Source organism: Rattus norvegicus, chromosome 19 (genome assembly GCF_036323735.1).
Source record: "Rattus norvegicus strain BN/NHsdMcwi chromosome 19, GRCr8, whole genome shotgun sequence".
NCBI lineage: Eukaryota > Metazoa > Chordata > Mammalia > Rodentia > Muridae > Rattus > Rattus norvegicus.
The window spans coordinates 42,976,086-43,000,330 of record NC_086037.1 but is presented as its reverse complement, the minus strand read 5'-3'; the positions used below and the strand labels follow the sequence as shown (position 1 = coordinate 43,000,330).

Here is a 24,245-nt window from a genome sequence, read left to right as displayed (position 1 = left end):
GGGGATATCTTACATGAGAAAGAATACATTTTCAGGAAAAGGAATAAAAATGTGACATTGTAATCCTTATACTTCATATTAGGAAGAAGGCTGCATTGTGTCTTCTCTCTTTAAAAATATTTTGTTAATTATTTGAGAATGTTGTACAATATATTTTTGTATTAGTGTACATCCGTTCCAACAACCCCCCTTACCTCCTTCTGAATCCAGCTTCACTTCCCCACGCCTACAATTTTTTTATCATTTTAATTTCTTTACATTTCATAATGCATGGATTCCAATTTGTGCCATCCATATGTCTGGTGCTATCTACTGGAGCATGACTGACTTGCCAGGAGCCATACTTTTATAGAAAACTGATTATACTTCCCACAGAAGCCATTGACTATCGGTAGCTTCTCAGGGTTGAGTATTTATTAATCACCTCCCACTCCACAGTAGAACATTGACTAGCTTGATCTTGTCGAGGCCACCACAGCTGCTGTGAGCTCACCAGTCCTGTCATGTCTGAAGGATACTGTTTCCCACCAGTCCTCCCAGAACTCTGGCTCTTAGACTCTTTCTGCTCCATCTCCTGGGATGACCAGTCCTTGAGCTTTGGAAAAGGCGTTCCTATATGGATGACACATTTGTGCCTGGGTTTATTCTGTCTACTTTCCCTGTTGTAACACTTCTGTGTTAATCGCCAGCCACTGCAGGGAGAATCTTCTCTGATGAAGTCTGAGAGTTGTATCGGTCCCAATTTAGGACTGGTCCACCCTCATGGTTCCCTAACCACTGCTGGAGCTGCTGGAGAACGGGAACCACTTGCTTCATGGTATCTTTTATTCACTAATGCAATTCTATAGTTTATTCATATATAATTCCTGTTGATGTATTTTACTTTCAGTGTTCATTAAATTTTTTTTCTATAGGCTCATCTCTCTTTCTTAGCTCATTAAATGACTTGAACTTGTCTCCATTGGTTGCCATCTTGTGTAGGCTTTATGGAGCTATCTCCATGTGTTGCAGTTGCCCATCATGTCTTAAAGCTGAACTCACTGACTTTTTCAAAAATCATTCCTAGCCAGTTCCTCTTTCAATAAACCGAAGGGCTGCCTTCATATCCAACAATATGTCTTACTAAATTTATCCCAAATCAACTCCAATTTCTGATTATTCTTGTTCCACAGGTTTCCACAAACCCCTGTGTCTCCCATCTCTTGCTCTGATCAAACCAAATTATGGTCTTTCTGTGACAGTTCAACCACAGCCTTTGTTTGTCCACAGTCTTAACTCTTCCTTCAAATCCATGAATCACATTGCAGGCTCACACAATCTGATTGAAAATATTTGTAAAGTACATGTTGTAATGAGATTTGTCTGAAGATAGCTTCAATATTTATCCCATCCAGAACTGTACCAGAATTATATATGTCAGGATAGGAGGAGGAGGGGAATATCTCCTTTCAGAGTGTTCAGAATTATACCGTCTTTTTTGAGAAGTTTATATGTTTTAACAATAATTGGAGATAGGGAATTTGGTATTCACAAGCAAATCACTTCTTTGATCTGGCATAACTAAAGAATGATGGGGAAGGACTAATTAATTTACTGTGCAGTAATTTGAAGAGAAGGAAAGGAATGACATTCTATAAGCAAATCTCTGTCTGTCTGTCTGTCTGTATCTCTGTGTCTCTGTGTCTCCCAATGACTCTCTCTCTCTCTCTCTCTGCATATGTGTGTGTGCATGCATGTGTGTGTGCATGTGTGTGTGCGTACGTGTGTGTGTTTGTGTGTGTGTATGTGTGTGTGTGCGTGTGTGCGTACATGTGTGTGTTTGTGTGTGTGTGTGTGTGCGCGCGCGCATGCATCTATATGTGTTTTTCCTTGCTGTTGTAGTGTGGTTGAGTGTAGATCTTCACAACTGCTAGCATAAAAACTTTACAGCATGCTTTAATGTCACCACATATTTTCTTTATGCTGTGCATTTTCTTCAGCTTTCACGCTATTTCAAAGATTGCAAGGCTCAGTCTACCAAACCGTTGTACCTATGTGGTGTAATTTCTATGGAGACTATAAATATTGCATTAAATCTAGTGTGGCATGAATTATTTAGATGGGACTCCTGTGGCTATAGAGTAATATCAAGCCATATATAAATTACTATACCACAAAATGGCATTTATAAAACAAGGCATATTTTAGCATAAATGAGTTTTATACTGTAGCAAATATAACTCTCCAGAAGAAATTGCTTTTATTGCATCTGCGTTTGTCTCTTTCCCCCATGACTCCATTCTTTTGTGGATACACTTTTAATCATTAATAAACAAAGACTAGAGAAAACTTCCAGTATATACTGTTATGAAGTTCCACCTGGGATAAGAATATTCTATAATCATGAATTTAAAGACACTTTAAATGTTTTATCACACAGATATGTCTGTTCCCTTGTACTGTGCAGAAAAAATTCACAGATCAACATTGAGAAAGGGGTGTTGAAATCTGTAGAAGAGTTTGAAAATGCAAACTTTAAATGCAAATTTCATTGACTTCTTGGAAATAGTAGATAGACTTAGTTTGGGTATATCAAGTTCCAAGATTTGCACATGTACGAGACACATGACGATAAATCCTGTTACTGACAGCCGCATGGTTTATTCAGTAAGTAAATCTTTTTAGCAATAAAATGTGCTTCAATAGAATCTGTGAGAATGTTCATACATTCTAATAGCAGTGATGCTCACTGAATATAATTTTACATATATTACTTATTACATAAATTCCATAACTAGATGCTATAATTATTTATGGTTTGCTAGTGAGTTTTGAGGAGTTAAATACTTTTTAATGATTAAAAAACTAGGAGTTTTTATTAGCTACTTAACATTTTTTAAAAATTTGTTTAAAAATTCTGTGCATGCATATAATGTTTTTTGATTAAAACTCCCCTGAAATCACATTCCAAACCCTCCTCAGATGACTTCCAAAGCTCCCCCTAGTACTCCCTTCACAACTTTCATTTCATTTTTGCCAACATCACTGACTTCACTTAACATTGCTTGTATGTACCTGAGTGTTGTAGTATTGGCCGGAGCACTGTTAGCCTCTCAGGGTCTACATCTTTAAAGGAAATTGACTGTCTCCCCGCAAGCACTCACCTGTCAGCGTCTCCTCTGATAGGGGTAGGACTTTAGGAGTCCCATTTCTATTTATTCTGGGAATTTGGCTGAACCAATTATGTTCAGGTGAGCCACTGTACTGGATAATATATTAAATATAAATATATCATAAATATATAATATAATATGATATAATATATATTAAATTTAGAGCTCCATGTATATGGAGTGTTCTGTATATCGACAAGCTATAGCTCTCTGTATTAATCGCCATCTTTTGCAAACAGAAATTTTTCTGATGAGAATTGAGAATATACTAGTCTATGTGAATAAAGATAACAATTTAGCAAGGGCTACTTCATGCTAGGTCAATTTTCTGGAACTTAACCAGCTATGCACTTTAGCCCAGTTAGCCAGGCATAAACTCTACCTTTTGCAGCAGAATTGAAGTCCAGTAAGAGAGAGATTGGTTACTGCCATTGGTGGCACTATTGCACCAGTGGTCTTAGCTTGCCAGCCTGGTTTTAATTGTTACTCTTAGTGACCACAGTAAGGTTGTTGATGACTTTTCTCTTCTGATAGCATACACAGAACTTTCTATCATTGTCAAAGCTTCAAAACTTCATGAACATATAGACGAAGCTCTCAAGTTGGTACTGCATTCTATAACACATGATTTAAGCATGTGTGTCTTCCAAAATATGGCCTTAATAGCAAATTCTAGAAGGTAACTAAGAGCATTGACACTAGCCTATAGTATTGGGGTGTGGAGTGTCCTTGGACACCAGTGACCCAGAAATGCAAGATTTTATATTTTCATGTTATTTTTTTTTAATTTTCTAAACTTTATTATAAAAAGAAACTTGCAATGAATACAAGGAAATCATTTTAAAGAGTGCCTAGAGTATAGTAAATTTATGTAAAGGTTAACTGTTGTTAGAACTATAAATTTGAGCTTTATCATTCCTAAGTTTTGTCCATGCATATATAATACATATTCATACATGTTTATCTGCATATATCTGCATAGACTCTCAATCCTGTGTGTGTGTGTGTGTGTGTTGGGTGGGTGGGTGTGAGTATCTGGGTGTGGGTGTCTGGGTGTGGGTGTCTGGGTGTGGGTGTCTGGGTGTGGGGGTGGGGGTGTGGGGGTGTGGGTGTGTGTCTAACTTTTGGTTCTAGAATTAAACCCAAGGCTTCACACATGCTAAAGGCATACTTTATCGTTACATCATACCTCAGCTTTCTGTATATTTTCTTTTTTTTTCTTTTTTTTTTTATTAATTTGAGTATTTCTTATATACATTTCGAGTGTTATTCCCTTTCCCGGTTTCCGGGCAAACATCCCCCTCCCCCCTCCCCTTCTTTATGGGCGTTCCCCTCTCCATCCTCCCCCCATTGCTGCCCTCCCCCCAACAATCTAGTTCAATGGGGGTTCAGTCTTACCAGGACCTAGGGCTTCCCCTTCTACTGGTGCTCTTACTAGGATATTTATTGCTACCTATGAGGTCAGAGTCCAGGGTCAGTCCATGTTTAGTCTTTAGGTAGTGGCTTAGTCCCTGGAAGCTCTGGTTGCTTGGCATTGTTGTTCATATGGGGTCTCAAGCCCCTTCAAGCTCTTCCAGTTCTTTCTCTGATTCCTTCAACGGGGGTCCTATTCTCAGTTCAGTGGTTTGCTGCTGGCATACGCCTCTGTGTTTGCTGTATTCTGGCTGTGTCTCTCGGGAGAGATCTACATCCGGCTCCTGTCGGCCTGCACTTCTTTGATTCATCCATCTTGTATAATTGGATGACTGTATATGCATGGGCCACATGTGGGGCAGGCTCTGAATGGGTGTTCCTTCTGTGTCTGTTTTAATCTTTGCCTCTCTATTCCCTGCCAAGGATATTCTTGTTCCCCTTAAAGAAGGAGTGAAGCATTCACATTTTGATCATCCGTCTTGAGTTTCATTTGTTCTAGGCATCTAGGGTAATTCAAGCATTTGGGCTAATAGCCACTTATCAATGAGTGCATACCATGTGTGTTTTTCTGTGATTGGGTTACCTCACTCAGGATGATATTTTCCAGTTCCGACCATTTGCCTACGAATTTCATAAAGTCATTGTTTTTGATAGCTGAGTAGTATTCCATTGTGTAGATGTACCACATTTTCTGTATCCATTCCTCTGTTGAAGGGCATCTGGGTTCTTTCCAGCTTCTGGCTATTATAAATAAGGCTGCGATGAACATAGTGGAGCACGTGTCTTTTTTATATGTTGGGGCATCTTTTGGGTATATGCCCAAGAGAGGTGTAGCTGGATCCTCAGGCAGATCAATGTCCAATTTTCTGAGGAACCTCCAGATTGATTTCCAGAATGGTTGTACCAGTCTGCAATCCCACCAACAATGGAGGAGTGTTCCTCTTTCTCCGCATCCTCGCCAGCATCTGCTGTCACCTGAGTTTTTGATCTTAGCTATTCTCACTGTTGTGAGGTGAAATCTCAGGGTTGTTTTGATTTGCATTTCCCTTATGACTAAAGATGTTGAACATTTCTTTAGGTGTTTCTCAGCCATTCAGCATTCCTCAGCTGTGAATTCTTTGTTTAGCTCTGAACCCCATTTTTAATAGGATTATTTGTCTCCCTGCGGTCTAACTTCTTGAGTTCTTTGTATATTTTGGATATAAGGCCTCTATCTGTTGTAGGATTGGTAAAGATCTTTTCCCAATCTGTTGGTTGCCGTTTTGTCCTAACCACAGTGTCCTTTGCCTTACAGAAGCTTTGCAGTTTTATGAGATCCCATTTGTCGATTCTTGACCTTAGAGCTTAAGCCATTGGTGTTTTGTTCAGGAATTTTTTTCCAGTGCCCATGTGTTCCAGATGCTTCACTAGTTTTTCTTCTATTAGTTTGATTGTATCTGGTTTAATGTGGAGGCCCTTGATCCACTTGGACTTAAGCTATGTACAGGGTGATAAGCATGGATCGATCTGCATTCTTCTACATGTGGACCTCTAGTTGAATCAGCACCATTTGCTGAAAATGCTATCTTTTTTCCATTTGATGGTTTTGGCTCCTTTGTCAAAAATCAAGTGCCCATAGGTGTGTGGGTTCATTTCTGGGTCTTCAATTCTGTTCCATTGGTCTATCTATCTGTCTCTGTACCAATACCATGCAGTTTTTATCACTATTGCTCTGTAATACTGCTTGAGTTCAGGGATAGTGATTCCCCCTGAAGTCCTTTTATTGTTGAGGATAGTTTTAGCTATCCTGGGTTTTTTGTTATTCCAGATAAATTTGCAAATTGTTCTGTCTAACTCTTTGAAGAATTGGATTGGTATTTTGATGGGGATTGCATTGAATCTGTAGATCGCTTTTGGTAAAATGGCCATTTTTACTATGTTAATCCTGCCAATCCATGAGCATGGGAGATCTTTCCTTCTTCTGAGGACTTCTTCAATTTCTTTCTTCAGAGTCTTGAAGTTCTTATTGTACAAATCTTTTACTTGCTTGGTTAAAGTCACACCGAGGTACTTTATATTATTTGGGTCTATTATGAAGGGTGTCGTTTCCCTAATTTCTTTCTCGGCTTGTTTCTCTTTTGTGTAGAGGAAGGCTACTGATTTATTTGAGTTAGTTTTATACCAAGCCACTTTGCTGAAGTTGTTTATCAGCTTTAGTAGTTCTCTGGTGGAACTTTTGGGATCACTTAAATATACTATCATATCATCTGCAAATAGTGATATTTTGACTTCTTCTTTTCCGATCTGTATCCCCTTGACCTCCTTTTGTTGTCTGATTGCTCTGGCTAGAACTTCAAGAACTATATTGAATAAGTAGGGAGAGAGTGGGCAGCCTTGTCTAGTCCCTGATTTTAGTGGGATTGCTTCAAGTTTCTCTCCATTTAGTTTAATGTTAGCAACTGGTTTGCTGTATATGGCTTTTACTATGTTTAGGTATGGGCCTTGAATTCATATTCTTTCCAGGACTTTTATCATGAAGGGGAGTTGAATTTTGTCAAATGCTTTCTCAGCATCTAATGAAATGATCATGTGGTTTTGTTCTTTCAGTTTGTTTATATAATGGATCACGTTGATGGTTTTCCATATATTAAACCATCCCTGCATGCCTGGGATGAAGCCTACTTGATCATGGTGGATGATTGTTTTGATGTGCTCTTGAATTCGGTTTGCCAGAATTTTATTGAGTATTTTTGCGTCGATATTCATAAGGGAAATTGGTCTGAAGTTCTCTTTCTTTGTTGGGTCTTTGTGTGGTTTAGGTATAAGAGTAATTGTGGCTTCATAGAAGGAATTCAGTAGTGCTCCATCTGTTCCAATTTTGTGGAATAGTTTGGATAATATTGGTATGAGGTCTTCTATAAAGGTCTGATAGAATTCTGCACTAAACCCGTCTGGACCTGGGCTCTTTTTGGTTGGGAGACCTTTAATGACTGCTCCTATTTCCTTAGGAGTTATGGGGTTGTTTAACTGGTTTATCTGTTCCTGATTTAACTTCGGTACCTGGTATCTGTCTAGGAAATTGTCCATTTCCTGCAGATTTTCAAGTTTTGTTGAATATAGGCTTTTGTAGTAAGATCTGATGATTTTTTTGAATTCTCTGAATCTGTAGTTATGTCTCCCTTTTCATTTCTGATTTTGTTAATTTGGATACACTCTCTGTGTCCTCTCGTTAGTCTGGCTAGGGGTTTATCTATCTTGTTGATTTTCTCAAAGAACCAACTTTTGGTTCTGTTGATTCTTTCTATGGTCCTTTTTGTTTCTACTTGTTTGATTTCAGCTCTGAATTTGATTATTTCCTGCCTTCTACTCCTCCTGGGTATGTTTGCTTCTTTTTGTTCTAGAGATTTTAGGTGTGCTGTCAAGCTGCTGACATATGCTCTCTCCTGTTTCTTTCTTCCGGCACTCAGCGCTATGAGTTTTCCTCTTAGCACAGCTTTCATTGTGTCCCATAAGTTTGGGTATGTTGTACCTTCATTTTCATTAAATTCTAAAAAGTCTTTAATTTCTTTCTTTATTTCTTCCTTGACCAGGTTATCATTGAGTAGAGCATTGTTCAATTTCCACGTATATGTGGGCATTCTTCCCTTATTGTTATTGAAGACCAGTTTTAGGCCGTGGTGGTCCGATAGCACGCATGGGATTATTTCTATCTTTCTGTACCTGTTGAGGCCCGTTTTTTGACCAATTATATGGTCAATTTTGGAGAAAGTACCATGAGGAGCTGAGAAGAAGGTATATCCTTTTGCTTTAGGGTAGAATGTTCTATAAATATCTGTTAAGTCCATTTGGCTCATGACTTCTCTTAGTCTGTCTACATCTCTGTTTAATTTCTGTTTCCATGATCTGTCCATTGATGAGAGTGGGGTGTTGAAGTCTCCTACTATTTATTATTGTGTGAGGTGCAATGTGTGTTTTGAGCTTTAGTAAGGTTTCTTTTACGTATGTAGGTGCCCTTGTATTTGGGGCATAGATATTTAGGATTGAGAGTTCATCTTGGTGGATTTTTCCTCTGATGAATATGAAGTGTCCTTCCTTATCTTTTTTGATGAATTTTAGTTGAAAATTGATTTTATTTGATATTAGAATGGCTACTCCAGCTTGCTTCTCCTGACCATTTGCTTGGAAAGTTGTTTTCTAGCCTTTCACTCTGAGGTAGTGTCTGTCTTTGTCTCTGAGGTGTGTTTCCTGTAGGCAGCAGAATGCAGGGTCCTCGTTGCGTATCCAGTTTGTTAATCTATGTCTTTTTATTGGGGAGTTGTGGCCATTGATGTTGAGAGATATTAAGGAATAGTGATTATTGCTTCCTGTTATATTCATATTTGGATGTGAGGTTATGTTTGTGTGCTTTTCTTCTCTTTGTTTTGTTACCAAGACGATTAGTTTCTTGCTTCTTCTAGGGTATAGCTTGCCTCCTTATGTTGGACTTTACCATTTATTATCCTTTGTAGTGCTGGATTTGTAGAAAGTTATTGTGTAAATTTGGTTTTGTCATGGAATATCTTGGTTTCTCCATCTATGTTAATTGAGAGTTTTGCAGGATACAGTAACCTGGGCTGGCATTTGTGTTCTCTTAGGGTCTGTATGACATCAGTCCAGGATCTTCTGGCCTTCATAGTTTCTGGGGAGAAGTCTGGTGTGATTCTGATAGGTCTGCCTTTATATGTTACTTGACCTTTTTCCCTTACAGCTTTTAATATTCTTTCTTTATTTTGTGTGTTTGGTGTTTTGACTATTATGTGACGGGAGGTATTTCTTTTCTGGGCCAATCTATTTGGAGTTCTGTAGGCTTCTTGTATGCCTATAGGTATCTCTTTCTTTAGGTTAGGGAAGTTTTCTTCTATGATTTTGTTGAAGATATTTACTGGTCCTTTGAGCTGGGAGTCTTCACTCTCTTCTATACCTATTTTCCTTAGGTTTGATCTTCTCATTGTGTCCTGGATTTCCTTTATGTTTTGGATCAGTAGTTTTTTCCGCTTTACATTATCTTTGACAGTTGAATCAATGATTTCTATGGAATCTTCTGCTCCTGAGATTCTCTCTTCCATCTCTTGTATTCTGTTGGTGAAGCTCGTATCTACAGCTCCTTGTCTCTTCTTTTGGTTTTCTATATCCAGGGTTGTTTCCATGTGTTCTTTCTTGATTGCTTCTATTTCCATTTTTAATTCCTTCAACTGTTTGATTGTGTTTTCCTGGAATTCTTTCAGGGATTTTTGTGACTCCTCTCTATGGGCTTCTACTTGTTTATTTATGATTTCCTGGAATTCTTTCAGGGATTTTTGCGATTCCTCTCTGTAGGCTTCTACTTGTTCTCTAAGGGAGTTCTTCACGTCTTTCTTGAAATCCTCCAGCATCATGATCAAACATGATTTTGAAACTAGATCTTGCTTTTCTGGTGTGTTTGGATATTCCGTGTTTGCTTTGGTGGGAGAATTGGGCTCCGATGATGCCATGTAGTCTTGGTTTCTGTTGCTTGGGTTCCTGCGCTTGCCTCTCGCCATCAGATTATCTCTAGTGTTACTTTGTTCTGCTATTTCTGACAGTGGCTAGACTGTCCTATAATCCTGTTTGTCAGGAGTGCTGTAGACCTGTTTTCCTGTTTTCTTTCAGCCAGTTATGGGGACAGAGTGTTCTGCTTTCGGGCGTGTAGTTTTTCCTATCTACAGGCCTTCAGCTGTTCCTGTGGGCCTGTGTCTGGTGTTCACCAGGCAGGTCACTTGCAGCAGAAAAGTTGGTCTTACCTGTGGTCCGGAGGCTCAAGTTTGCTCGTGGGGTGCTGCCTACGAGCTCTGCATGGCGGCAGCAACCAGGAAGATCTGTGCCACCCTTTCCGGGAGCATCCGTGCACCAGGGTTCCAGATGGCGTTTGATGTTTTCCTCTGGCGTCAGAGATGTGTGAAGAGTGTAGTCTCTTCTGGTTTCCCAGGTTTGTCTGCTTCTCTGTAGGTTTATCTCTCCCTCCCACAGGATTTGGGTGCAGAGAACCGTTTATCCAGTCTGTCCCTTCAGGTTCCGGCGGTATCTCAGGTGCAGGGGTCCTGCCGCTCCTGGGCCCTCCCCCACGGGAACCCAGAGGCCATATACAGTTTCCTCTTGGGCCAGGGATGTGGGCAGGGGTGGGCAGTGTTGGTGGTCTCTTCCGCTCTGCAGCCTCAGGAGTGCCCACCTGACCAGGCGGTGAGGTCTCTCTCCCATGGGGTTTGGGAGCAGAGAGCTGCTGTGGGCTGGGATCCACGGGTTTGGGACTCCCCCATGTTATTTTTAAGAATTATGATGAACACATCTACAAAGATGTTTATTCAGCATAGTACATTATTGCATATGAAAATGATCATTGATAAATACCTGTAGAATCCAAGCTTTGAAATAATAATTCAAATAAATATATTATATGTTTGTACTATGCATGTTCACATAAATGATTTCATGTATTTGTGCTGAATTTCTAGGCAGTAAAGCTGTTCTGAGAGAAGATATTTTGACCTTTCCCCTTAATTTAAAGTAACTTGTCTTTTAAAATTCATTGTTTAAAATGTTTATTTCCCAATGATAGCACAGTAGAAAATATTTTAAAACTAAATGGCATATTAAAATTTTAGATGGAAGATAGATTCATTCAGGCAAATCTCATTGCACAAAACTAACCTCACAAATAGAAAGTAGGATTTTTGCAAAATGACTTTCTTATTCAATACTAGCCTCCCCCTCTATTCCACTTACAGAATGTGTAATGACACAAGCATGATCTTTGTCAGTATAAGCATGATCTTATATTTATCTAACTCTCCATCTTTGCCCTGGGTCGTGTTCTTTTTTCACACAGATGAAACCTATGCCCTCTGAGCTTTACGTGCTTAGCGTGTAGAGAAAGAAACACAGTTTAAAGAGAGAAAGGCAGTCAGGAGTGATCTACACTTCTTAGATGATACATATACCAATTCATCCCCAAATTGATGAATTTCACAGATGATGGATAGCACTCCAAGTACCTCTGTTTGTGTATTTCTTATTTTCCATTCTTGAACTCTGCGAATATTCAAACCCTAAAGATTCAGAGGAAAACATTAATATCCTTTGCAAAAGGATAAAGACAATGGTGATAATATCCTGATTCTGTTGTGGGCTCATGCCAGATAAATGCCACTTTTTTCACTTTATTTGTCTGCAATGTTGACTCACAATGGTGTATTATTCATAATGTGAGTGCCTTTGACCTACCACCTTATGACATGGAGGACACATGCTATGTGCCATTAATTCAATGCTGTGTATCCTTTGAATCATTTAATGAGAGGGAGTACTTCTTGTCATCAAGTTGACAATGAAATATGGGTTTTATTTTACTGTTTGGACATTATAATACCCTTGCAGGGAAGAATGGGGTGAAATTTATCTAGAAGTATACTTGGATCTGTTGTGCTAGGATTCTGTCCTGTTATGGTTGTTTTATGGTTTTTGTTTTGTATTGTTTTACTTTGTTTTGCTTTCTTTAGGTACTGTGCCTCAAACCTAGATCTTCTCCATACTAGGCAAGCACTCTACCACGGAACTACAGACACGTTCCTACCATGCTAGGATTATTTGTTTAAAATTACAGGATATAAGAGAGTGTGTTGTGAACATAATGTCTGAATCTGGCACAATGCTCATCAGATCAAAGCACTTGCTGCTATACCTGTTAACTGGAGTTCAATCCTAGGTCTCATGTGGGTAGAAGAATGCATACAACTTCTGCTAGGTATCCCCTGACTGCTACATCTGCACATGTACACAGTAATTAGCAAGTGAGATATAGCTGGTACAGAGACACATATGGCTTTAATATGTTGAGATTCTTCTTTGCCTTGATATAATAAATAGTGGAATCAGTGGCCACATGATGTATACATCAGTAATTATTAATCGTTATCACAGTGGAATGTTGGAGTTTTTGAGGCACAAAACCAAGCACATTTGGTGTGTGTGTGTGTGTGTGTGTGTGTGTGTGTGTGTGTGTGTGTCCATTTATACTTGGCACACATCATTGACAGCATGAACATACTGTGTCATAACTACCAGTGATAACACATGGACTGAACCCACTTTCTGTCCATAGTACTTGGAGTTTGGAGCAACAATACTGATTTTAGGAATAGCAATCAGACTTCATTAGGGTCTATGGTATTCTACAATATAAAAGACACTTCATGGGGTTGGGGATTTAGCCCAGTGGTAGAGCACTTGCCTAGCAAGCTCAAGATCCTGGGTTCAGTCCCCAGCTCCAAAAGAAAAAAAGAAGACACTTCACACTTTCTGTTGATATTTCTAGATTTCAATGTTTCTAGTATATATCAAGTTAATTAATAATATTATCTGTTTTCCTGTTAAAAATTATAGTTGTTTATAGAGGCCAGTATGGCAGCCCCAAGCTGTCGTTTGGTTCATGTGTAAATACTCAGCGACACGCTTTTGAAGAGTGAGTGCTGCCATGCATTTGACTGTTTTCAGGGCCTCTTGGGTATCTGCCTCCTCTACTCACTCCTGTTTCCTACTCCAGCATTAGAACTGTACTATCTAATACTTGCAACTTGTGGCTATTTAACCTTGTTTAAATTTATTACAATTAAACAAAATTAAAATTTCATGTTAATAATGTCGGTTATGTTTCAGTTGCCTCATATCTACTTGAGGCTATAGCTGTTGGATTAGACAGAACAGATATTACACAATCTTATTTGAAAGGACTGATCCCAGATAATTAGTAGTTGAATCTGTAATTGCTTTTTTCATTTTTGAAATAATAGTATAACTACAATATTCTTCTCCTTCCCTTTTTCTTTCAAAACCCTCCCAGGTAGCCATCTCTGCCTTCTTTCAAATTTGTGACCTTCTTTTTTATATTTTTTATATTATTGTTGCTAGCATATATGTATATGATTCAATCCTAAACATAATCCACTCTGTCTGTATAATGTTACTTAAATGTTAGTTTTCAGGGCTGACCATTTGCTATTGAAAAACCCATTGGCATGTTCTACCCTTTGAAAATAAGATGCAAACTAACAGTATTCTTTTTCCCCCTGCCCACTGGAATGAAGGTTAACAACATGGTTTTTTATTCTTGTTCTCCTCCACTCTTGTTTTACCTGGATTGGTAGACTCAAGGTAAAAGAAGAGAGGGAGAGAAAGAGGGAAGGCAGGAGGGAGAAAAGAAGAAAAGGTGGGGGTATGAGTAGAACAATAATAAAGATTGTGTCGTATTTCTCATAGTCTCCATATGTGTTAGTAGCTGTACACACACACACACACACACACACACACACACACACACACAGCCCTTAGATAAAGATCTCCTGGGCTGAAGATGTAGCTCAGTCAATGGGTTGCTAGCCCAGAATGTTGGGTTCAGTCGACAATGCCACATAAACCAGGGCTGATGGCTCACTCCAAATTTGATCACTCAGTGGAAGCTAGAAAATCAGTTCATGTCCATTCTCCTCTACATAGTTCAAGGCCAGACTAAGATACAGGACTTGGTTTCAAAGTCATAGTCCAGGAAATATTTAGTTTGGCTCAAAATCCACTGTTTCAGTCCACAAACACTGAGCACTGTTGATTTGAGTCTATGGCAACATAATACACCATAGCAGGAACACGTGACAGAAGGTACTCTTTCCCTTATGGTGGCCAATTGTTCGTAACTATTGCCACACCCTTATGGCCTCTATTTAGGAGGTAGGACACTTAGTGGTAGCTAAATGATGAAGAGGTCCTTATTTTATTAATAATCCTCGTCTAATTTGTCCATTGCCCATGTAACTTGGAGAAAAATGGACATAAAGAGAGAAAACAAGGGTATGTATACAAAGAGGAAAAGCAGTGATATGGTTCAACAGAAATAATTTTCTATAAGGCACAGGACAGTTATCAATAAGCCCAAACTGATACCTTGATCTTGGATTTGCAGTCTTAGGAAGCCTCTATAACTGCATTTTTTTAGGTAAGTTGCTCAGAGTATGATATTTTATCATTCCATTCTAAAAAGCCAAAATGTCTGGGAGCAATGCCATCTCAGCTTTTCATCAGACAGGAAAGCATGGATGGATTCCTTGACTTCTCCTGTGTCCTCATTTGTAAAAGGATAAAGACAATGGCGATAATTGTACCTTTATCCACAGGTCACAGCCAATGAAAGGGTGGATGTCTGAACTGCTCAGGGCAGGCAGAGAAAATGCCCCACATGAATGTTTGTTAAATCCATAGCAGAAATCTATTTTTCCAGTATTGTTTGACTTTTCCACAATTGAAACAGCCAAGACTATGTATCAAATGCACTCTGCAGAGTATTTGAAGCAACTTCTTTTTGGAGCTTGACAGTATTCAAATGAGTTGTCCATATAGAAGATTTTGATTCTTCCTTTCTGGAACACTTTCTTGGGTGGAAAAACCATATTTCTCCCTAGGAAGTATGCGAAAGTGGATAGAATTTACACGGGAGCCCTGCCTCAATATAATCTAGTATCCTCAATGGGGCTCCAAGATGTCCCATCACTAGTCTGCCATGTTCTTTGCCCTTGTCCAGAGCAGTCTTGCCCAAGAGACCTTCCAAGCATAAAAAATGTTCTAAATTGTGGAATATAGTATGTTAGCTGTGTGGCTATGGGGCATTAAAATGTGCCTAGTACCATTAAACCTCAATTTGTTTAGTGTAATCACAGAACAGTACATTCTGGGTCTTGTGGCAGGAATCAAATGATTAGATGTATTTTATACCAGGTTAGTTCTGAATACCAAACAGACAGCAAAGAGAGACTAGCTGGGAGGTCTCAGGATGCTTGCCTGCAAGCCGAACACAATGCAGGCGATCCGTTCACCTTCTGATCTTCTGTGGGTGACACCTGTAGCCCCAGAGCAGCTATGGAATTTGAAGAGACAATATCTAGAAATACTTGTGTGTTCAAGAAACCAGGAGAGGAAGAGTGAGGAGGTGAGCAAGGGACTCACACCCTGCCCTGCTCTCAGTTTCTGTGTTCAATTTGTGCCTTTCATGACTCCTAAGAACAAATTAGCAGAGGACAGAGGGATAGAGAAAAACCTTCACAGGATGCACTGTCCCACTGGGATAGCAGAACTGCAGCCCAGAGCTTAAGATATAAGGAGTACTTGCTGTCCGTGTTCCTAGCTTCCTACAGCCAAGAGCAAGGCATTGCTTAGATGCAAACACCAATTCACCTTTAGCACAAGTAACAAATAGACTCTTAGCCCGGAACGAGGCACGCTGATCGCTCCGTGTTTTTCTTAATGCAGTCACCTAAAATTAAATTATAGCATCCCACTGTTTATCACATATAAGCAGATTCTGTGATTACAACTAAATCCTGAAATAACGGTGTTCTACTCACCAGTCTTTGCATATAAATTGAAACCTTATTGCATGTAGAGAAACCACTTAATTTAATGTCAAGCGAAAAGCAGAGTGAGTGGCCACCCAGAAGGTGCCATCCTTTTCTGTGACACCGCGTCTCATCAATCACGGCACTAATTACGCAGTCATTCATAAAAATGTATGTTTAAAAAAAAAGGAACCTGCAATTTACGGATAGAATTGTCATCCTTGTGTCAGTTAAAAGACAGTGTCAACTGTGGGGCGAACACTGTGAAACCTGACAGCTAGTTGAACTTTGCCAGGCTTTATGCTGTGACCCAACCACTTTGTGAAATTGAAGCCACCCACCAATCATTTATGTGAGCTACTCGTTACTGGCCATTTAGTATTTAATTTTTCCCCTCACAGATAATTTCTGTGACTTCTTTTGGGTTTGATTTAAGATCTAATTTTGCTTAATGAATGAAAACAGCCTGGCTGTTAAACCTCCCACCCATGCACACCCACATGTGGTTATATGACATTCTAACTACCGAAGTGCTCCATTGAAGTCGTGTAGCTATTTTTATTCCACAGAGTAGTTTTATAGATAGAGCTCGTCATGGGAAAATATTTCTATTTACTTCAATAATAACAATTCCAAATACTGTTTAATGTTTCTTTACTCAGTCATCGTCTCTGGTATATAAATTTTCACCATGCTATTTGGTCTTACGGCTTCTTGTAGCTGAATGAGCTGTGAGTCTCAGATACTCAGTGCAATAACTGCTTTTCATTATTTTAGGGATTTAAACGATTAACTAATTAATTAATTTGCATCCTGAATGCTGCCCTCCTCTTTTGGTCCCTCCTCACAGAGTTTCTTCTCCCCCATTCACCTCTGAGAGTGTTACTCCCCGCCACAACCCCGTATTCCCCCACTCTGGCTAATCAACTCTCTGCAAGATTAGGCGTATCCTCTCGCACTGAGGCCAGACAAGGCATCCATGGAGACGGAGTTGCACGTCTGCTGCACACATGCAGCGTGCCTCAGTCCAGCCTGCGTATGCTCTTTGATTGGTGGCTCAGTCTCTGAGAGCTCCCAGAAGTCCGGACTAGCTGATAATGTTGGTCTTCCTGTGGAGTTCCCATCCCCTTAGGGACTTTAATTCAGGGATTTTTTTGTTAAATTTGTAAACCCATTTAAAAATTTATCATTGTGGATGTGTTCACATATGGTAACTTAGCTTGGAAATTAAAGAAATTTCCTGTGCCTATAAAATTAGCTCATAGAGAAGTTGGACATCCCTACAGCCATTTTTATTTTAGAGCCTCGGGAGAGTATTTTCCAAAATAATCATAAGGAATAAAACCCACAGAAGGACTGAACTACTTATATTCTGGACTTTTCTCTCCTGATGCCTCCCAATTCCATCACCAATCTGCTTCTCCCATTCTTGACCTCTTATGTAGCAGAGAGAAATGTAGGGTATGCGATGGAATTACAGTTTAGGACTCAGTTTTCCTCAGAGAAAAGATAAGGCTTTATTCACACACATTCAGATACATGTATACATAATACACACATACATATATAATATAGATATGTACATACATATTCTCATTTTATTCGTATAAACACACACACATATATACATATGCATATGTATATGTATATATATATGTAAATATGTATATGTATATGGCTTCTAGTGTCATGGTAACTGACAGTTCCTAAATGGCAATGGCAGTCACTCAGGATCGTGGTACCTGTGAGCCATTTTGGAATCCCCCTTCTCTACAAGCTATTCCCTCCTGCCAATTTTAAAATTCCTGTTTAGTCATCCTAAATCTTTTCCCATTTACTGAGGCAGCAGAGACACATCCTACCTCCTGCAACATATTTATGAACTGAAATCAAATATAAATGAAACAGCCTTGGGGGAGGAGGTAGCTAGGTGAAGGGAAAGTCTGCTCCCTGCCTACGTATTTGGCCTTCTTGGTTTAGGGTCCTCCTCCACTCCTCTATTCCCTATAGCCCGAGGCATATGGGGCATGGTTTTAACAGCATTTACCAACTGAGCACACATCCAAGTTTTATGTGTTGTGATAAAACAGAGAATGCAGGTTTGGCTGTTTATGATGCAGATTCTGCGAGCTCATTCTATATTCAATCATTTACTTCCGTCCTTCATAGTCTTGTTTTTAAAATCTCTTTTCTCCTTGTGTTATTCAGTAGCTTGTGTTTTGCACATGGGGTAGGGATGGTGAGTTATCCCACGTTGCAGAGGACCATGATGACTTCAAGGAATCCGCATTTGGACTGACATGGAACTCGTGTGTTTTTTGAAATATTTAGAGTAAGGCAAGGGAAAACCAGACACGCAGATAGAAGGTTGGTAGTTATTTCACAGAGTTCTTGTGGAGGATCTGCTTTAATAATTCATTGAGTATGAAGAATGTCATAATTTGCACATGGCAAGCCCAGAACTACAGAGCCTGGGCTATCTCTGCAGCGAGGCTGAGAAATCACCTGTCTCCTTATGTTGTCTATTTTCTTCAGACTTGCTGGTAGCTGGGAGGGATGGGACAGATGGCTGGGCGTGCTGATGAGAGCTGTTCACTGTGTGATGGGCCTGTGCTTATTAATATTTTAATATCCAGCCTATTCTTCTCGGCCTCCTCTACTTGCTTTTTTGTTTGCTAGGAGACTAGGTGGAGTTGGAGGTAGGCTGGAAGACTAAGTAAGCTGCAGAATGTTAGTCAGAGCACAGCGAGGCCATGAGCTTGCTCTAGGCAGGGTAATGGATTCTCTGAGAATTATTGTCTTATTGGAGATGCACAGTCATGATTGAAAGATGGATTCTTAACATGTTATCTTTATTAATTGTTTTGGTAATTGTATACACAAATACAATATGTTTAGATCTTATCCAGCATGTCCACCTCCAACTCCTTCTGGGTCCTCATAAACTCCTTTGAATTTCATGAGTTCTGTGTTTTATTTTTCATTTTTTTAAATCAGTACTCCACATATGTTCATAGATGGAGCATAGGCAATCTAAAGGGGCCAGCCCCTTAGAGGAAACAAAAACAGTTGTGGATAGTTTCTCAGAGCATGCGAGACTCAGGAGCTACTCCCCTTGTTTCCACTGGAATGTTGCCTGGCTTCATTTGGTGCAGGTCTTGTGCAGGCACTCACATATGCTGTAAACTCATGAGTGCAGAGGTCCCTTCATTTACAGATGTAGTATTTTCCAGCATTCTTCCAGGACCCTGCATCTTTATGGTCTTTCTATCCTCTCTGCTGTGATATATACACATATTTGCTATTGAAAAACCAATTGGCGTGTTCTACCCAATGTTTGGCTGTGGGTCTCTGTACCTGTTTGAGTCAGGTGCTGGCTCTAGCCTCTCAGAGGACAGCCATGCTAGGTTTCTATTTGCAAGTATAACGTAGCATCATTAATACTTCAAGGGTTGGTGCTTGCCCATGGGATGAGTGTCTATTTGGGCTGTTTATCGCTTGGCCATTTCTTCAGTCTCTGATCCATTCCCCATCCCTGCATTTCTTATTTGATTACATTTTACAGTATTTCATTTATTTTGCACTGCTTAAATCTTAGAAGAACAAATTTATATTTTGAGTTTATTCTTTTTTAAATTTTTTCAATATTATAATTTAATGAAAACATTTCTCTCTTTCCTCCCTCTAAGCCCACCCACATGCTGCTCTCAACTCTCCTAGAGGCTCTCATGGCCTCTTTTCTCATTAATTTTTATTATACACCTTTCACATGCACATACACATATATGTGTACACATACATATATATGTAGATACACATACACATGTTACATACACACATATATATGTATATATACACACATACATATGCAATGCTATTGTATACATGTTCCTAAATATAATCTGTTCAGTCTTTATGATGTTACTTGTATGTATGTTTTCAGGAATGCCCATTGAGCACCGGACAACCAATTGGTGTGTTCTTTCCTGGGAGTGCCACCTCTTCATTTCCAGCTTCCCTAAGATGCCTACAGTTCTTTGTGTTGCACTGAGGCCTCATGTGATTTTCTTCATTCTATGTGGCATGTTCATATTCATTATAGCATGCAGACATTCTCAAATGCAGCTCTGAAGGCAAATACTCTAGGTTATAAATCCTAATTCTTCCATATTTGTTCAGTAAATACACTTTGTTTGACATTTACTGTTTATTGTTTGTGTTTTGTGTATAGCAGATAAGTGTATGCTGTGAGGCAAGAGTGTTGGGGTTGTTGTAAAAATATAATAAATAAAAAAGTATGGTTGTCTTTTATCTCTACTAGGTCTCGCACCACGGCGTGCTGATGAGAGCTGTTCACTGTGTGATGGGCCTGTGCTTATTAATATTTTAATATCCAGCCTATTCTTCTCAGCCTCCTCTACTTGCTTTTTTGTTTGCTAGGATACAAAGGTCTTCTGGATATCTTAATTCTTAGTCAGAAAAGTCTCCCACTAGATGCTCCATCCCATATCCCACTGCCGAAGGCCTCTCTCTGAGCCTGGCAGCAATCTCTCTACCTATCTTGCTCCCAAGGCAGAAACACACATCCCAACTCCATGGTAGCCCAGACCAGCTGCTGCACACTCCCTTACACTTAAATCTGCACATGAAAGAACACACAACACAATAACCTTTAAGCCCAATTGAGAAGATATAATTACCCACCTAAACGTACAAAGCCCAATACCATCCATCCCTTAAAAACATTTGTAGCAACCTGTAAAGGTACAGCATGGAATCTTAACGTCACCTGCCATATTGTCCTGCCATGGCTTCTCTTTCCTCTCTCCTGTTTCTTCCTCCTTTCCATTCCAGTCTCCTCCTCTTCCTTCAAACTTCTCTCCCGCCCATCCTTCCTTCTCATCCAATGACAGGCCTCCTATCAGGTTCTGGTGAAGTCTCCTGAGTCCTGAGTAAGGGACTAGGCAGCTGTCCTTGGGACAGTAGAATTAGAATCAAAATACAGATAGCTCCAGGGCAAACCACAACAGATGTGGGGCTGGGGTCTATAGTTTTACAAACTCTAGTGCTAGAAATGACCCATCACTTCTACCTAAGCCTCTTGATGGTCAAGAAAGGTTTTGTATTATTTTCTGAGCTTCCTTCATGCTATGACAATCTATGTGATAAAAATTAGTTTTCTCTGGTGATATGATGTATTTATTCTGATAATATATCTTGAATAGTCTTCTATGATAGTTAAAGCTGTTCTAATACTACAGCGAAAAGAAAGGCATTAGCAGACATGAAAAGTTACCCCATTTGTATATATGTCTCTTTGTTGCCAAAAAAAATATTGTAATGTTGCATGCATTTGTACAGAATCCAAACATACACTTTCATACATATGTACAAATAATTATGCTTTGAACTATCTTTATGATACACATAACATTAATACTATATATTCCTTATATATCACAAGTATATTCAATAGACTGTGTTCTAGTATGATTTCTGTTGCTGTGATAAAAACACTATTAATATCAATTTGACCAGCAAATGGTTTATTTGGCTTAAACTTCCATCACACAATTCAGCATTGGGAGAGAGTCATGGCGGGAACGTAGGCAGGAACTGCAGAGGAAAGCATGGAGGAATGCTGTTTGGTGGGTCACTTCCTAGATCATACTCTGCTTGCATTCTCACACAACCTGGGTCCACATAGTGCCACCCACAGTTGGCTGGCTCTCCCCTATCAATCATCAATGTTTCATTGACATGGCCAATGCCAATCTGATCAAATAAATACTTCATTTGAAATATCCTTTTCCTAGTTTAACAATTGTTCTTGAACCTCTTGTAATATACGAAAGTCATTATTTTTATATGCTAATAGTATCTATCTATAAAAGTGGTATGTGTGCATGTGTTGTACATGTGTGTGTTTGTACATCTGTGTGTTGTGCAAGTAGTTGGTAGTCCTGGTCCTAGTTTATTTGCTTCTCTGTATTTACTAAGTATTTATGTTTGCCCTTGGCTTGTTAGTCAAGAAAATACTGTCATAATTACCAGCTTATCGTCCCATATCACTAGGTATATCAGCTTTCCTTGTGAGTAAGGTCAGGCCATTGCATGCTTTAAACAATGTCTCCCGTGGTAAGGTTGTCAGAAGTGCAAGCAGGCATTTCTTTTTATAGGCAAGAAACAGAGGGTTGCTTTTTCCCACTGAGGAAATTTGCCCCTCCAGTGGTAGCTTCTCAACAAACATACAGGTAGAGAAATATAGAAAGTCATAATAGTGTTATAAGTTGACTCTTAACCAATAGGCTATAGAATAAGGCATTTGAACTTGGAAGCTTTTCTCACTTAGTAATAAATCACAATATCAGAAAGATACTAAAAATAAAGTTCAAGTAGCCTAATCTCTTGATTATGAGGTTCATTCATTTCTGTTGCCCCCGAATCCCTTTTGTTTAATCTATTTTAGAGTGTTGTAGTTCCTTTATGCCAATTACTTATTTTTAACTTTACAGCTACTCAGTGTCCATCTGGTGTTCCAGTGCTCTGGTTTCATCGTATACTTGAACTTTTCTCAGTGTTAAGTAACCACCTGTGGATGTTTCTGAGCATGTACCTCTCAGTGTCATGTTAGAACTAACAGAGTATTTAGTATTTAGTATTTAGTATGTATTCTCTCTATAGACTGTGAGATATTGGAGGAATGCAATGTTTTATCTCATCTTCTATAGAATGCTGTCAGTTTATCTCAAGTCACTCCCCATAGAATGCTACCCTTTTCTGACTGTTTTTCAGAAAACATCTCTTAGTCCTTGGCATGTGTATCCTTCGACTGTATCCATCGACTTGGACTCTCCCACATGAAGTGCGGCTATGCCTTCCCTTATGCCTTCCCTTCACCACCCAAACCTTTCATTAACATTTCTGATGAGAATTTATAGGCTTCATAAATCAGAAACACACCTATTAATAATATATAGAAATAGTAAGCACTAATATTCATATAGAACTGCATGCTTATAGCACAGCCTGCAACCTAATGGATCTATTAGGCTGATGTACTATGCAGCTTTCTCGCTCAGACCCATTCTCCTAGTCTTGGTTCTTCTAGGCTTGGCTTTCTGGAGCCACATGCTTGCTTTGTCCCTTGTTTCTGTACTTAGTTTGAATTTCCTACAATTTGTGATCAGAAAGCGTGACTCCTCCAATTTTAAACCTTCTCTCCACAACCCTCTCTCCACCTCAGCTTTTATCAAAGCTTTCGACTCTCATTTTCTACTGATTAATTTGCTTCTCTGATGAATGTTGTGTCTTGAAAGCTAATCTTCGGCAAAGCTGAGACTGAGATTTATGTGGGGAAAGATTGTGAATAGTTCAGATGAAAGGTGGAGTGGGCTTCAGCAGAGGCCCACTGATACAAAGCAAAGGCAACAGACAACACGTCACAGAGGTACACATCATCAAGTACCCTTGCACTTAACATTCCTATGTGTTGAAGATTCTACATCTTCTGAATTGATTAGCTTGGTATTTAGCATGTTTCATGGACAAAATAGCAAAGACGGTTCATTATTGCTGGTTAAATTAGCATCATGAAAATGTGGCCAGCAAAAGGTCACAGAAATGAGAAAGGGATCTGGCTAAGCAGTATATCCAGCCATTCATCAGCATCACTTTCAAAAGGCAAACTGACTCTTTAAATTAACTTGGCTAAAGGCTAGAATTTGGGTAAAAGTTAATAATTTAAATCTAAATGGCAATATTAGGTATTCTTTTGGGTAAAGCTGAGATAGCATATATGTGCAGAGTGTTGAAATTGTCCTTGAGAGAAATGAAAGCCAAAGAAACTTTACATGAACCTACTTTCTGTGATATTTCATCCAAAAGTTAACTTTTTGATATTTTTATAGTCTTAACCTCTTGTCCTTTTTAATTTAATTTTAAGCTGGTAAACTTACAGTTTCCTCCAAAGGACATCAAAACAATTTGTAATCCACGTGATCGTACTAATTAATAGTTCTATTACATGTACTTTAAAGACAATAATAAACATGCGCTATCATTTTGTTATCTTAACAGAAACCAGGAGTTAAAAGAACTTGGTGACCTTTCTCCACACTGGGACAACCTACGGAACAATGTCCTTTCTCACTGTGATCAAATGGTGACTATGTACCAAGATATTCTGACAGAACTTTCCAAGGAAACGGGTATGAAGCAGCCACTTCACTTACCCAGAGTGCATTTCATGAATGAATGTCCCAAGGAGGCA

General features: G+C 39.2%; 1 protein-coding gene across 14 annotated transcripts in view; it reads left to right on the top strand.

Moving 5' to 3' along the window:
• Inpp4b (inositol polyphosphate-4-phosphatase type II B) overlaps positions 1-24,245 on the top strand; it is a 750,330-nt gene that overhangs the window by 574,709 nt on the left and 151,376 nt on the right. For all 14 annotated transcript variants that reach the window (XM_063277738.1, XM_063277736.1, XM_017601165.3 and 11 more), the window contains one exon: positions 24,053-24,183. In XM_063277738.1, coding sequence (XP_063133808.1) covers positions 24,053-24,183 — 131 coding nt within the window. The remainder of the gene's footprint in view (positions 1-24,052; positions 24,184-24,245) is intronic.